Raw genomic sequence first — 14526 nt, 5'->3', positions numbered from 1 at the left:
GAGCCTGTAATCTTATTTCTTTGGCAACCACATTACAAGCCTTACCTATTTGTTTGAATTAACCATCTATTTGAACCTTTTCACCTCTCATGAGCGCTTAAATTGTTATGAACTTTGTAAAAGTTAAAGTGTGGGGTGGTTGGTTTGGCTTTTGAGTGGAACTAATGAAATAAGGAGAAAGGTGCACTGTTTTGAAAAAAATATATATAAGAAAAGCCACTTGAATTGAAAAAGAAAGAAAAGAAAGGAAAAAATAGTTGTATTGTTGTGAAAAATATTCCTTGATAGTGGTGACTCTTGATATAATTGTGCTTAAAGAAGTATGGAGTTAATATACATTGATGTAAAGTTGGAGTTATGGTTTGACATAAGTGTGGGGTTAAATGTTAAAGTATATGTATTAAAGTACTTAGGGAGGTGTAGTCACTTTTATATCCAAATGTATCCTACCCGACCCGTAGCCTACATTACAACCAATTAAAGTCCTACTTGATCCTAGATTGAATGAGCTCAATTAGTAGAGTAGTACACTACCGGCAAGCCTATGGCGCATCTTTTGTGGCATATGAATGTTATTTCTGAGAGTGAGTGAATTCTTTCTATCTTGAGTTCCTAATTGTTCTTAAATTTTTATTGTGTGTGGAACTACTCTCTTTTGTTGTGTGGGGGCACTTGATTCATGAAGGAAAGGTAATGTCATTGACCTCTATGTTAGAGTAAGTGAGTGAGTTATGAATAATGCGTTGTACTTGTGAGTCAAATTTTGAGGTGAAGATCTTACACTCTTGTGCTTAGTGTATTTTAAAGATTCTTGGTGTGATGAATTAGGAGAATTGTTTTAAAAAGGTCGTGTCTATATAAAGTGTAGTTTGATTGCTCGAGGACGAGGAAGAGTTTAAGTGTGGGGTAGTGATGTTTGGTTATAATTACATATTTTTAGTGCATTACTTACCTTATATTTTGGGGCTTTAATGCTAAACTATACTATATTTGTGCTTAATTGAGTCTATTTTATGTGTAGGTGAATTGGAGATGAAAGTAGAAGAAAAAGGAGACCTACAAGTCGAAACGTGCGCAAGAGCAGTGACTGAGAGAATCTGGTGACGCCAGGCTTGAAGCTAGTGTTAGGCTGGCTTTGCAAGGCAAAAGCCAGGCTGAAGCTGGCGTTAGGCTGGCGTTGCAAGGAATTTTTGAATTAGATCGTGCTACTTTGAAATCCGATGGTGTTTTTCGTAGCAGTCCAAAGGGTTGGTTTACTTTTGGGCATGCTTCGTTTGCTTTGCTCTTCTTCTTCGGACACATTTGGCATGGTGCTAGAACCTTGTTCAGAGATGTTTTTGCTGGTATTGACCCAGATTTAGATGCTCAAGTCGAATTTGGAGCATTCCAAAAACTTGGAGATCCAACTACAAAAGCCTCTTTGTTGGACCGCCGGCGCGAACACAGTGGTCTCTGACCAGGACCAGGAACCAATTCGAATTTGGATCTTGACATGTCGGTGGTTTTTAACCGTAGGTATTTTGCCAGGAAGTTGGTGGCGCTGGCGTTAGGCTGGCGACGCCAGGCTTGAGGCAAGGTCCAATTCGAGTTTTGAAGATTTAATTCATTTCCGGGTTTGACTAGGACTTGTCCTACACATTTAGGTCTTTTCCTACACATATAAATAGACCTAAAAATTCCATCGGAAGAGGAGAGAACATACTGGGAGAGGACGTGACTTTGAGAGAAGAGGGGAGGCGCCAAACATTCGGGAGCACGGATTTGATCAATTCTTCCATCCCTTTCCTAGTACTCATTGATTTTATGTTTGAAAACATTATTTTTTATGATTGTATGAACATGAGTGGATAAGAACCCTATTGTTCTAGGGTCAAGGGTATACATGAATGTTGACGTTTGAAGTTTAATTTGACGAAGTTGATTTTATCATATTGGATTGTTTATTTAATTCTGTTTTTAATTATTTTGTTGAGTAGCTAACGGTGAAATACTATCTACGAATCTAGAGTTGAACTCGAAAGTGAAAATTCTAGATTGTATATAGTATTAAATAGAGCAAGTTCTTAAACCCGGGCATCGGAAAACGGATTTGCAATTAGGATAGACACATACCTAATTGCCTTGCTCGGTTGCAATACAGGAATTATAAATGCGTTCTTGTTAATCTTAATTCCATATACATATAGGTATTAAGTTAGCTTAAATAGGCGAGTAAGGACTCGACAGATTCTTATGAGTAATATCAACCCTGTCAATCAACAATCCAGATAAATCAATTAGTTATTTTAAGCTAAGAATGTAACATGATTGTTAGATAACCCGTGACCCTAGAATATTATCTCCTATTGATTGTTATTCGAAATTATTTAAGTGTTGTGGTTGATTTCTAGTATTTCATTACTTGATAGTTTTTAGGTAGTAAATTAGAAAATTATCTATTTTGTGCGAAATCGCTTGAATCAATAAGTTATTTGAGTTTGAATTAGTCAAAAGTTAATCATAAGTGTTCGTGGGAACGATACTCTACTCACTACTCTATTACTTGACGACCACGTATACTTGCGTGAGTGTGTTTGGTTGCAACACTTTTCACCTGATAGGACAGGAGTGTGACTTGTTACAAAGATCAAATGTACATTTAGGGTTTTGGATCATTGAAATTTTGAGGCCGCGGCCATGAGAAGGAAAGCGACAGCAGACATATTGCCTGAATGCGTTATTCACAAATCCTCTCTTACCTTAGCTATGAAGAAGCAACGCATATGAGAATTCTCTCCAAAACATGGTTACAAGCCTGGTTAACTCATCCCAAGTTGGAATTCACCTTTGATTTTCACAAAGGCAATATGAAAATTGTGGACAAAGTCATGGAGAGATACGGGGAAACAAAAATCCCTATAGACAAGTTTGAATTGTGGATGTTTTCATCAAAGTCTCGTTGCGGTGAAGTTTTCCCTCTTATTGATAAGTGGATTGACATCGCTCTTCAGAATGGTGCAAAAGATCTAGTTTATAGAGATACTAGCTCCACGGATCCATTATACCCCTTGCCCATTTTCACTATCTTGGCAGCAAAGTCTTTAACAAAATTGGTTCTAACGCGTTGTGATTTGATGCATCTTTCATTGCCTGGTGGGGTGGTAAATTGTAATTCTTTGAGAGAGCTTTCTCTGCTTCAAACTCTACTCACTAGTTGTCCCTTGATTGTTAATTTCATCATTGAGCATTGTACTGAGTTGAAAAAGATTGAGTTGCTGACTCTTCAAAAGATCAAGTCAGTTTCCATTTGGATAAAAAGAAACCAACGTGTTAAAATCCGAGCACCAACTCTTGAACACTTGTCTTTGGTGTTTCGAAAGAGTCTACTATGTTGGATGTTGTTGATTGTCCGAATCTGAAATCTCTAGAGCTATCACATGCGAGGATATCTCAAGTTCTCGAGCACCTTATTTCTAGATCTCAGTTCCTTGAGAGTTTGAAATTAGATTATGCTTCTAAAGGGCCGGAAAGGTTTAACATTGGGAGTCAATCTTTAAAGGACTTTAAGATTAAGAACTGCGAGGGCATAGAAGAGATTGATGCTCCAAATTTGTTATCATTTGAGTATACGGAAGGTCAAATTCCTAAACTTGAAACTGCAAAAAAGTCAAGCCAATTGATGCACACAAAGATCGTTTTTTATTGTTGGAACAATTTAGATGCTGCATGGTTTTGTAAGTTGAGGAATTTTCTATCAAATTGGACCTCTTGTTCTAAAGTTTTCCTTTACTTTTCCGAATTCAATGAGATCAACACCAAAGAATTGAAACTGCACCATAGAGTTTCTACCCCTCAAGTGGACGTGTTGGATATAGCTTCTTTAAGGCCCTCTAGGGAGTGCGCAACATTTTTGGATGCTTTGTTATGGAGTTGTCATCCTAAGAAACTCAAACTTCGGTCAACAGCCAAAATGATTTCATATTTTATTGATCGTTTAACGTATATGAAGAATTCGAGTCATTCTACTTCTCATGAAAGCAAGTCTTGGCATAGTCAATTAAAAGAAGTAAAAGCCTACACATTTGATGGGGAAAATCGGCGTGTGGAACTCAGAAGTGGGGATCGGGCAATAAGGACCCTTACGGAGAGTGTGACAGTTTGTTTTTTATTAGATTGGTGATGCAGTCAGTTTATCTCCATTACAAATTTAATGCACTTTTGAAGTTTATTAGTAATATGTATTTTTAAGGAGAGATTCCACATACTTAAGAACTTCAAATTTATGACTAAGTTGGAAACATCTAGGCACAGATACACACTGTTTGGTGATATATTTTCCCTTCAGTTAATGTGAATTTGTTGCATGTTTTTATGTTAATTTCTTCCTGTATTTGGGATTAGAAGTAAAAAGAGTTGCTACTTTTGTGGTCTCATATCTGTGTTTGTCATCAAGTTTTGACAGATAGACTTGACCTCTATTTTTGTGTTACTTTTCTGTGACATACATGTATAATTTTATTTGATATTTTGATACATAAACCTCAAATGGGCTGACCCTTTGAGATGATCTTTAATCCACAAAACAACCTCGAAATTTTAACGACTCTTGTACAAAAGTATTTTGGCGAAGTTACACATTTGGACACTCGGCTAAAACTATTTATACCCGGTAGACAATATACATGAATTATACACTAATTATACATATATTATACATCTACCGTATTTATTTGGGTGGACTGAGCTGCCATCATCAACCAACAAATTTAAAATTTTAGGTGCAATGAAAACTTAAGTCAATTATAAGATGATACCATTACAAATGACTGTTTGGAAGATCCAAGAGAACACCAAAGTAGAAGTGTATATATAAGCTTGTAATAATTTTTCATGGCAGGCCAAGTATATGCTTTACATTGGTTTCCAGAGTTTGCAGAATCGCTATAGCTTTTGGATCTCTTTTTTCTGTGTTTAGATGGCTTTAGTTGGATTTGCTACTTGTTAAAAATGACTTTAGATCTTTACTTAATTTTCAAATTCTGTATATATGAACTGATAAATGCTCATCCAAATTTTAAGGATTTTGCTTTTGGCTTGTCTTTAAGGTTTTGTATTTTATTGCATACTATACAGTAGGTCGCCAATAGAACCAGCGACTTACTTTAAATTTTGATTTTTGAGAAGGAATCTATTTGTCTTCAATTTCTATATCTAACACAAATGTAAAAGGGAGAATACTTTTTCAGAAAAGAATCAAATTGTTTTCGATATTAATTTGTCTTCAGTTTCTAAATCTAACATAAATTAAAAGGGAAATACTTACTTTTTTAAAAAAAATCAAAGTGTTTTCGGTTCAAAATTCCTAACATAAATAAAAGAGGAAATTTTTCAAAAAGGAATCAAATTGTCTTCAAATCAAAAAAAACGCATATAAACACAAATAAACAATATTTTTCAAGAACTAACGAAAAATTGTCTTCAATATATAAAGATATCCCTATAAGTGCCCAATATAAGTAAAAGGGATAAATTCGGAAAACTTCGCTGATATTGCTTCGTAACACTAACATTTCTTATGATTTATGATATTGCGCTTACTTTTCATATTATGATTTTATAACAATTATGTCAACTTATTTATCATTAATGTAAAATATTACAATTTCACTAATTTAGTTTTTTCTAATATCAAACTTTTTGATTTATTTTTAAATATCTTATTTTAACAAATTTTTTAAGATTGACAACCAAAGCCATCGGTAACATTTCCTTAGCTTCTAATTCTTATGGCTAAACTTAAGAAAAAAATGTCTCTGCTTAAGTGTTTTGGAGAATAGTTTAAAATCTGTATGGGTTAGTCGATTGTAAATAGATAGTAATAAGCATCAAGTATTTCAATCAAATTGGACCTCTTGTTCTAAAGTTTCCCTTTGTTTTTCCAAATGCAATGAGATCAAATTGCAACTGCACCATTGTCACTCCTCAAGTGAACGTTTGGAATGTAGCTTTTATAAGGTCGTCTAGGAAGTGCCCAACATTTGTAGATGCTTTGTTATCGAGTTGTCATCTAAGAAAACTCAAACTACTACTTTCTACTTTCGAAAGGATTGCATGTTTCATTGATCGTCTAATGTATATGAAGAATTCAGAGTCATTCTACTTCTCATGAAAGCAATAGTCAATTAAAAGAAGTAAAAGCCTACACATTCGATCGGAAAAATCAACGTGTGATTACAAAGTCAATGTACTTTGCTTATATTGGAATTGTCCAAGAATTGCCAAGCAGAAAGAAAAAAGAACTGAACACCACTCCCCCCACCCCCAAAGAGAACAAAAAAAAAGACCAAAAAAGAGAAGCTATTTGGTCAAATGACCTTTAACAAAAGCAGATATTATCACTGAGGCCACTAAGAGGAACAAGAGCCAATGTACTCACACACTGTCAACTGAGAAGGGGTACTTGTGATGCATCTTGTAATGAAACTCAATTTGTCCCAAATTGACTATGATGTAGTACTATGAACTGATAGAAAATTGCTGATTCCTTGCAGCATTACTATATAAACTCCTCCCATCTGATTTCATTAGCTTGAAAGAACTGGCAAAATGACAACACAAGAATTCCAAATCCCAATACTGTGCTGCCCTTGATGATAAGATTGTTGGGCACCGCATTGTGTTCGAATCATCGCGTCAATGATAGCTAAAGGGCAGTTTGGTGCACGAATCATCTCGCATTCACGTAGGGTCGGGGAAGGGCCGCACCTCAAAGGGGTGTGATGTGGACAGCTTAACCTGATGCAAGTATCAGTGGCTGATTTTACGGCTTGCATCCGTGACCTATAGGTCACAACGGCAATGATAGCTGGAAATGATTCCCTAATTATCATTCTAAAAAGCTACGTTTGCTCAGTTACTTGTTTTCCACCACTTCTACAACTTTGTAATAACCAAAACCATAAGCAAATACGAACTATAATGCGCATCGATTCCTGAAAAGGGGAATTTTCAACTTTCTTATAGATGGATTCCATAAAGATATATCTTTAAAATCAAGAGATAAGAACAACCCATCACACGACCCCACAATTCTATAGTCAGCAAATGGCTTTTTGCAAGGAAAATCAAGCTCACTAGGTGTATGGGGAGATTCTTGATACATAATTAATTGCATAAAGAGAGCAAGCGTTAAAAGTGAAGTCTATCCTTAAGAAAGCTTGTAAAAAGAAGCCTACAGTGAGGAAAAGTTCACTAATAATAACATACCCAGTATAATCTGACAAGTGGGGTGTGGGGAGGATAGTGTGTACGCAGACGTTATATCTACCTTGTGAAGATAGAGAGACTGTTTCTGAAGACCCTCGGCTCAAGGACAAAATGAAAAGGACCAGTAGCAACAAGCAGCAACAACATATATAGTAAAATAACTGAAGTGAGGAAAAGTTCAATAGCATTTTACAAATCTTTCCTGCTTAGGACATCTTTTGTAAAGACTTTGAAAATTAGCGTTCTATTCGGTGACTTAAGGTCTCGAGCAACTTCGTATTTTGTATTATGACTTACGTGTGTGGTCGAGTTCGGATTTCGGATGATTCGGGATTGATTTGGAAGGATGATTCTGGGTTTAGAAACTTAAGTGAAAAGAGTTGACCGAATTTTGACTTTTGTGTAGACGACTCCGGAATGATGGTTTGATGATTCTAATAGTTCCATATGGTGATTCTGGACTTAGGCGTATGTCCGGATTTGGATTTGGAGGCCCGTAGGTTGATTTGATGTATTTTGGCGAAAATTAAAAAATTGAAGGCGTGGAAGGTTAAGAGATTTGACCGGGAGTTGAATTTATTGATATCGGGTTTGAATTTTGATTCCGGGAGTTGGTATAGCTCCATCGTGTCATCTGAAAGTTTCATGCAAAATTTGACGTCATTCCGGGTTGATTTGATATGATTCGGCGCGAGTCGTAGAAGTTGAAAGTTCATAAGTTAATTAAGTTCAATTTGAGGCGCGATTTATAGTTTTGATATTGTTTGATGTGATTTGAGGCCTCGAGCGGATCCGCGTTATGTTATGGAACTTGTTGGTATGTTTCGACGGGGTCCTAGGGGGCCCGGGTGTGTTTCGGATGGGCTACGGGCCATTTCTCCATGTTTTGGATTGTTGATTTCCGGTGTCTCATATCCTTATTCGCGATCGCAAAGTGCGATTCACGACCGCGTAGGCTGTTTTGTGACTGACCATTCTTCTTTCTTCGTGTTTTTAGTGAATGGTCAGCGATGGCGTGCTTGTGAATGTTGCTTCATCGCATTCGCGGTAGGTGTCACGCGATCGCGTAGTGGGCGGCCATGCTGGAGAGGCTAGGTTTATTGTTCTTCGCGTTCGCATCATTTTGTTCGCGATCGCGTAAGCAGAGGTCACTGTGAGTCGTGTTCGCGACTGTGTTAGCGGTTTGCGTAAGGTTATTTTTGACAGCCTTCATTTTGTTCTTCGCGATCGCGAGGAATGTTCCGCGATCGCGATATGTAATATTTGGGCAGAATATAAAAAGTACTTTATTTCGAGGGCTTTGTTATTTTTATCATATCTTGAGTTGTAGACCTCGATTTTGGGCAATTTTGGAGGGGTTCTTCACGATTTGGATTGGGGTAAGTGTTCTTTACCCGAAATTAATTATATTTCATGACTCTATAATTATTTTTATCATTCAATTAGTGAATTGAATGAGACAAAATGGGAAGTTTTGTAAAAAAATTCAAAAATGGAAAATGAAGATTTGAAAGCCGATTTGATGTTGGAATTGGATAATTTTGGCATAGTTGGACTCGTATCGGAATGGGTAATCGGATTTTGTAAATTTTGTCGACTTCCGAGGTGCGATCCTGGGGTTGACCTTTGGATTGACTTTTTAGTATTAATTAGAGATCGAATCTCTATTATCCGAATTTGTTTCCTATGATTTTTATTCATGATATGAAGTTATTTTGGTTAGATTTGAGCCGTTTGGAGGTTGTTTCACACGAGAAGGTCATTTTAGAGTATCGGTCTAGCTTCTTCGAGGTAGGTATCGTGCCTAAATTTGTGGGGGGTGGAGGGGGAACTACCCCTTAGGATTTGAGTCGTTTGTGTTATTTGTGTCATGTGAAAGCCGTGTACGCGAGGTGACGAGTACGTACTCGGGCTTATATATGGAAATTGACTGGTCTAGACTCTTAGGCATCTTTTATGGACCTATTTGGAATTATTAGCACATGTTATATTTTTTATTTGTCATGTCTACTATCAAATGCTTTATTTGAAGTTGTCGTTATATGTCACATTCTTTACTTATCGAGTTTGCTCTTATATGCTTTATTTGGAGTAATTAATCTATTCTAATTGAAGTTGTGTTTAAATGGGTTATTGTTCCTTGTTGAGTTACTTTTCCGTTCATTTTGTTGTTACTGAGATTCTATATATGTTGTATTGAGCCATGGGCTATTTGTTGTGAAAATATTGATATTGTTGAATCTTTGGAAAGGTTGTGGCCTACGGGCACTTGTGATACAAGTTGTTATGTTGTGTTGTTGTGATGATAGCACATGTGAATTGTTATGTGATTTGGTTGTTGTTATGCGGAGTATAAGGGTGGCATTTCACCGTTGTTGTTATGCGGAGTATAAGGGTGGCATTTCACCATTGTTGTTATGCGGAGCATAAGGTGGCATCTCACTGTTGTTGAATGTACGGAGTGATACGGTTGGCTATTGTGTTATTATCCGGGCGGAGCGATAAGGGTGGCTATTATACGGAGTGATACGGGTGGCTATAAGTGAGATAAGGGTGGCTAATGATCTATGTTGCTCGGACTCTCCGAAAATGTCGATGGGTGCGTGCCGGATCCTCCAAAAGTAGTGCATTTTTGAAGGATACGATACGGATGCGGAAGCTGTTTTAGAAAGTCCGTGCAACATAACTAATGATAATGTCAGGGCGGAGAGCTACCGGTGACTATCGGAGAGATAAGAGTGGCAATGTAAGGGATGATGTGTGATGGTTTGGAGACGTTGTGTTCGTGATTTTCGTGTGATGGTGTGCTTTTTCTTGTGTTTGTCATACACCTTACGTGACTTGCCTAGTTGTTTCGATGGGTTATTCGATGTCTTTGATATTACTTGTTGACTTGGGCTCTAGTAGTACACTCGCACAAGCATACACCGTAGCATACCACTTATACTAGCTCATGAGTATGAAACTTGACATTTATTGATTATGCTCATGTGTTCTTGTATTATCTATTTCCATGTTGATATTGAGCCTGTGACCGTGCCGGGCGGATTGTGATTGTGAACCTGTGACAATGCCGGGGCGGATTGTGAATGTGAGCCTGAGATGCCGGGCGGATTGTGATTGTGAGCCTGTGATCATGCTGAGCGGATTGTGATTGTGAGCCTGTGACCAGGCCGGGCGGATTGTGAATGTGAGCTTGTGACCATGCCTGGCGGATTGAAATTTTGGCACGTGAGTTGTCCGTGCGGTTGTGATACGAGATGTGAGCACGAGGTGCCGTGAGTATATAATGGTGGGTTGAGACTCGTGACTTGTGACTATGAGATGAAGCATCACGGAATGATTTTGTTGTGAAACTTGTGTTAGTTCGACTTGACTAATCGATTGCCATTCGTGTTCCCTATTTGGTTTTAATGATATTTCACGGTGTTCTTATTGCTTTACTGTTTATATCACTTGTTGGTTCTCGTTGCCATTTACTGATTTTCGCTTTCCATTATTAGTTTTATACTTCTATATTACACATGTTATTTTGTCTAGTGAGTATCTTGACTTGTACCTCGTCACTACTCCACTGGAGTTAGCCTTGATACTTACTGGGTATCGACTGTGGTGTACTCATACTACACTTCTGCACATTTTTGTGCAGATCCAAGTACTTCGGAGTCTGTTGATTGTTAGACAGCGGATCAGATATTGCTGTGGAGACTTCAAGGTATACTTGTCGTCGCGTTCGCAAGCCTCAGAGGCACATTCAGAAGTTATTTTTGTACAGTTTAATTTTCATTCCGGAATAATTGTACTTAGAGATTTTCTAGTGAACTCAATAGAACTTATGACTTATACTACCGATTTTGGGATTGTTGGCTTCGTATAGAAATTTCTGTTTCATATTTAAAAGTTGTTGGTTGAATCTTGCCATTAGTTCAGTAAGTGTTAGGCTTACCTAGTAAGAGTAGGTGCCATCACGACATCCTACGGAGTGAAATTGGGGTCGTAACTCTTTATCTGGGAAACAGCTTTTCCAGATTTCCTTTTAAAAATTGGCTCATTGCCATGAGTTCTGAAACTCATCTTTCGTTCATCCCATTTACGATAGTTGAACAGGTATTTCAACTTGTTTAGAATTCAAAAAACTAAAGCAGAACTGTTTCACACCATTTCAATACAATTCTAGCTTGGTTTTGAAACCAACAAAATCTTTCCAAAATCCAGACACTATACCAAGTTGGCTTTGAAACTTCAGTCTTAAAGTCAATTATTAAAATCGCCCAAAAACAAGATATATAGTGCTTATCCCATCTATCATACAAATCTTCAAGTCATGTTCTCAAATTAACATCAAATACTATTAGAAAATGGCCATTGATGTCTTACTCTTCTTTTCAACTTTAAACTGTCTGAATAAACTATTCGCTTTAAGCACAGTATTCCTTTTCAAATGATAACTATCCATGCTATTAACTAGGAATTAAATTGAATACCCCTATAGAGCAATATAATTCCTGTATAAACTAAATGAGAAGACCAAAAGAGGTTGTTGAAACAAAGAAGACCACAAGCTTTACCAACAACGCAGATTTGTAATTTTTAAATTGTTGTAATGTTGTTTTAAAAGATTGTTTTAATGCAGTAAAACTATTCAATGCAAAGTAATCTTTCCTATTGCAAATTCTTAGGTAAAAAGTGCAGAAAAGGGGTTCTAGTACCAAACAAAAGATCGCTTTTTTAAGAGGGGGGAGAGATAATTTGGGACCAACTCGACCAAGGATGCCCCATCCTCGCATAAAGCAGTAAAAGAAGGCAAATGCAAGATTTACAACAGTAAGCAATACTTAACTCATCCTTAAACCCAGGACTATAAGTGCACTTGTACAAAAAAGAGATATCTATTCATAGTAAATTCTTAACGCGCCAAGCCTTTCGCTTTTTTCCACCATAAAAATCAAACATAAGCAGCATTCCCAAATTTTATAATGCAGAAGCCACAAAAAGGAAAAAATAAAGAAAAATAAGCTACCTTTAAAAGATCTTCGACCAAAGAAAGTACCATTGACAAACTGAGATTGAAAAATCAAGAAAAAGATGCTACTATACAGCCAGTATATAAAGTGAAGTCTGGCTATCTGCCTCCAACCAAATTTTACACTAACTACGTCATGCCACAATTTTGTTCCACTCTTTGCTAAATCTCAAGAATCATTCACAGAGAAATTTTTGTTAGTACTTCATTATGCACTAGACCTAGAAAACTATAGCACGAATTTCCACCCTTTCACTCATTGATCCGTAGGTTCCTCTAGAAAATTTGGAGAAACAAGACTTTCACTGTACAAACCAAGGTTGTTTGCAGAATCACAACGTATCCGAACCTCAGGACGCATGAAAGTGTTATCTCTTGAATTATACCACACTATGCTTCTAGATTCATGCACTAAAATTTCATTATTTTGGGAGATGAAAATTGACCAAGCGTCATAATTTTTTGTGGGGATCGAAACCACCTTGGTCTATGACTCTGCAACATCGTACTCCTTCATTACCCACACATCCGTCTTCAATTCTTCGTAACAAAATAAACATAGATTACCTGAAGACCCTATTTCGCAGTCAAAAAAACTACCATTTGGGTTGGGCAACGCTACATTTCCAAATGTCTCATCTGCAGTGTTGAATAAAGAAATAAACCATGTGGAATTCCCATCACTAACACGATCTTCGGCGCTCCAGTGAAGTTTTCCATTTACAAATTTACCAGAATGATCCCAGAAGATAATACTCAGGTACTCTTGAATCCTTTTCCAAGAATTAGTTCTTAAACTATAAACACTAACATTGTAACGATTACTGTTTTCATTTCGCACAATTTCTACTACTCTGTAATCACTTTGACACTCAGTATAACCAAATCCATAAGAAATATCAATACCCTCACTATCGCGCAACACATTAATTCCTGAAGATGGCAATTCTTTTAACTTTCTTGTAGATGGATTCCATAGAAACAGATCCTCAAAATCACGGCAAATACAGAACAACCCATCACACGAACCCAAAATTCTATATCTGTCACCAAATGTATCTTCACAAGCAAAATCAAGCTCAGTAGGGATGAGGTACTTCATACATAGTTGGGTAAAGAGTGTTAGTGTATAAAGTCAAGCTATTGTCAATCTCGAAGTTTCTAAAAATAAGCCTATGGTAAATAAAATGTTGATTATTGGCTGAAAGTGTTAGATGGGTTTTGACGAACTGAGGACTTGATATTAGAGAAAGCCAAGAATAGGTATACAAATTTTATTGAATTTAGATTCAATAAAATAATTTGGACTATATTTTAAATTCAAGATATATTGGTCCAAATATATATTATGGGCTAATATATAATTGAATTAATTATATAAGTTCAATACATACGGACTAAATGAGTAAGTCTTAATCCATTGGGCTAGCCCATTTAATTAGGCTAGAGTGATGAGCCTATTTCATTAGGCCCAAGATATCATCTTCCTAGAGGCCCAATTTGGTGTCACACGTGAAATGACGTGGTACGCCAAGTCAAATGGAAGAGCCAATAGGATCATGCCACGTGTCAAAATGACAAGGCATGCCAAGTCACGTTAAAAGGCTAATGAAATCGCACCACGTGTACAAGTGACATGTTCTGGCCAATCAAATGCGGCCATATCACACTTCAATTTGATTGGTCAGAAGGAGTTTGTTCTTATCACAACTTCTCCCTTCCACAACTATAAATAGGGGTCTTCATAACCCAGAAAAGACGCCAGAAGTTATAACAAAAAGCAAGAAAGAGCTCGTGGATCAAACGCCGCAAATTTCTCTACAAGTTTCAAGCTTCAAGGAATCAAGTTCAAGCTCAAGAACGAAGAACTTCAAGCTCAAGAAATCAAGTTCAATCTCAAGAACGAAGAACAAGTCAAGATTCAAGGAGTACGAGTTCAAATCAAAGTTCTTGCTAGTTGAATTCAAGATCATCGTTCGTGGAAATAAATATAGATTCAAGATCAAGCTCAAAGGCCCTTGAATTTATTTACTATTGGAAAAAAGAATCAGAGGATTCATAGAGATTGTACACTCAAATTACTTGAAATCAAATACTACAATTGTTGCGATATTTTTCGGTCTCGATTATTTTTCTGACGCAAATTTATTGTCTACAAATTCTGGCATGCCCAGTGGGACAATCTCTACATCTCATCTCAACTTTTCAAATCACCAAAGTTCAATATAATTGAAATGGCTTCAAAGAAAATCAACTCC

At 36.8% G+C, this 14526-nt stretch overlaps 2 protein-coding genes across 2 annotated transcripts; one reads left to right on the top strand and one right to left on the bottom strand.

Moving 5' to 3' along the window:
- Positions 1-2711: 2711 nt before the first annotated feature.
- LOC142168864 (putative F-box/FBD/LRR-repeat protein At5g44960) lies at positions 2712-4159 on the top strand. The gene is made up of 2 exons (XM_075230031.1): positions 2712-3274; positions 3457-4159. Exons 1-2 carry the CDS (start codon positions 2712-2714, stop codon positions 4157-4159), a joined length of 1266 nt encoding a protein of 421 aa, XP_075086132.1.
- An 8596-nt stretch (positions 4160-12755) lies between these two features.
- On the bottom strand, positions 12756-13370 carry LOC107795639 (F-box/kelch-repeat protein At3g23880-like). The gene has a single exon (XM_016618303.2). The coding sequence runs from the start codon at positions 13368-13370 to the stop codon at positions 12756-12758; it is 615 nt and encodes a 204-aa protein (XP_016473789.1).
- Between the last annotated feature and the right edge of the window lie 1156 nt (positions 13371-14526).

Source organism: Nicotiana tabacum, chromosome 14, assembly GCF_000715075.1.
Source record: "Nicotiana tabacum cultivar K326 chromosome 14, ASM71507v2, whole genome shotgun sequence".
NCBI classification, from domain to species: domain Eukaryota; kingdom Viridiplantae; phylum Streptophyta; class Magnoliopsida; order Solanales; family Solanaceae; genus Nicotiana; species Nicotiana tabacum.
This window is presented reverse-complemented; position numbering and strand designations above follow the sequence as displayed.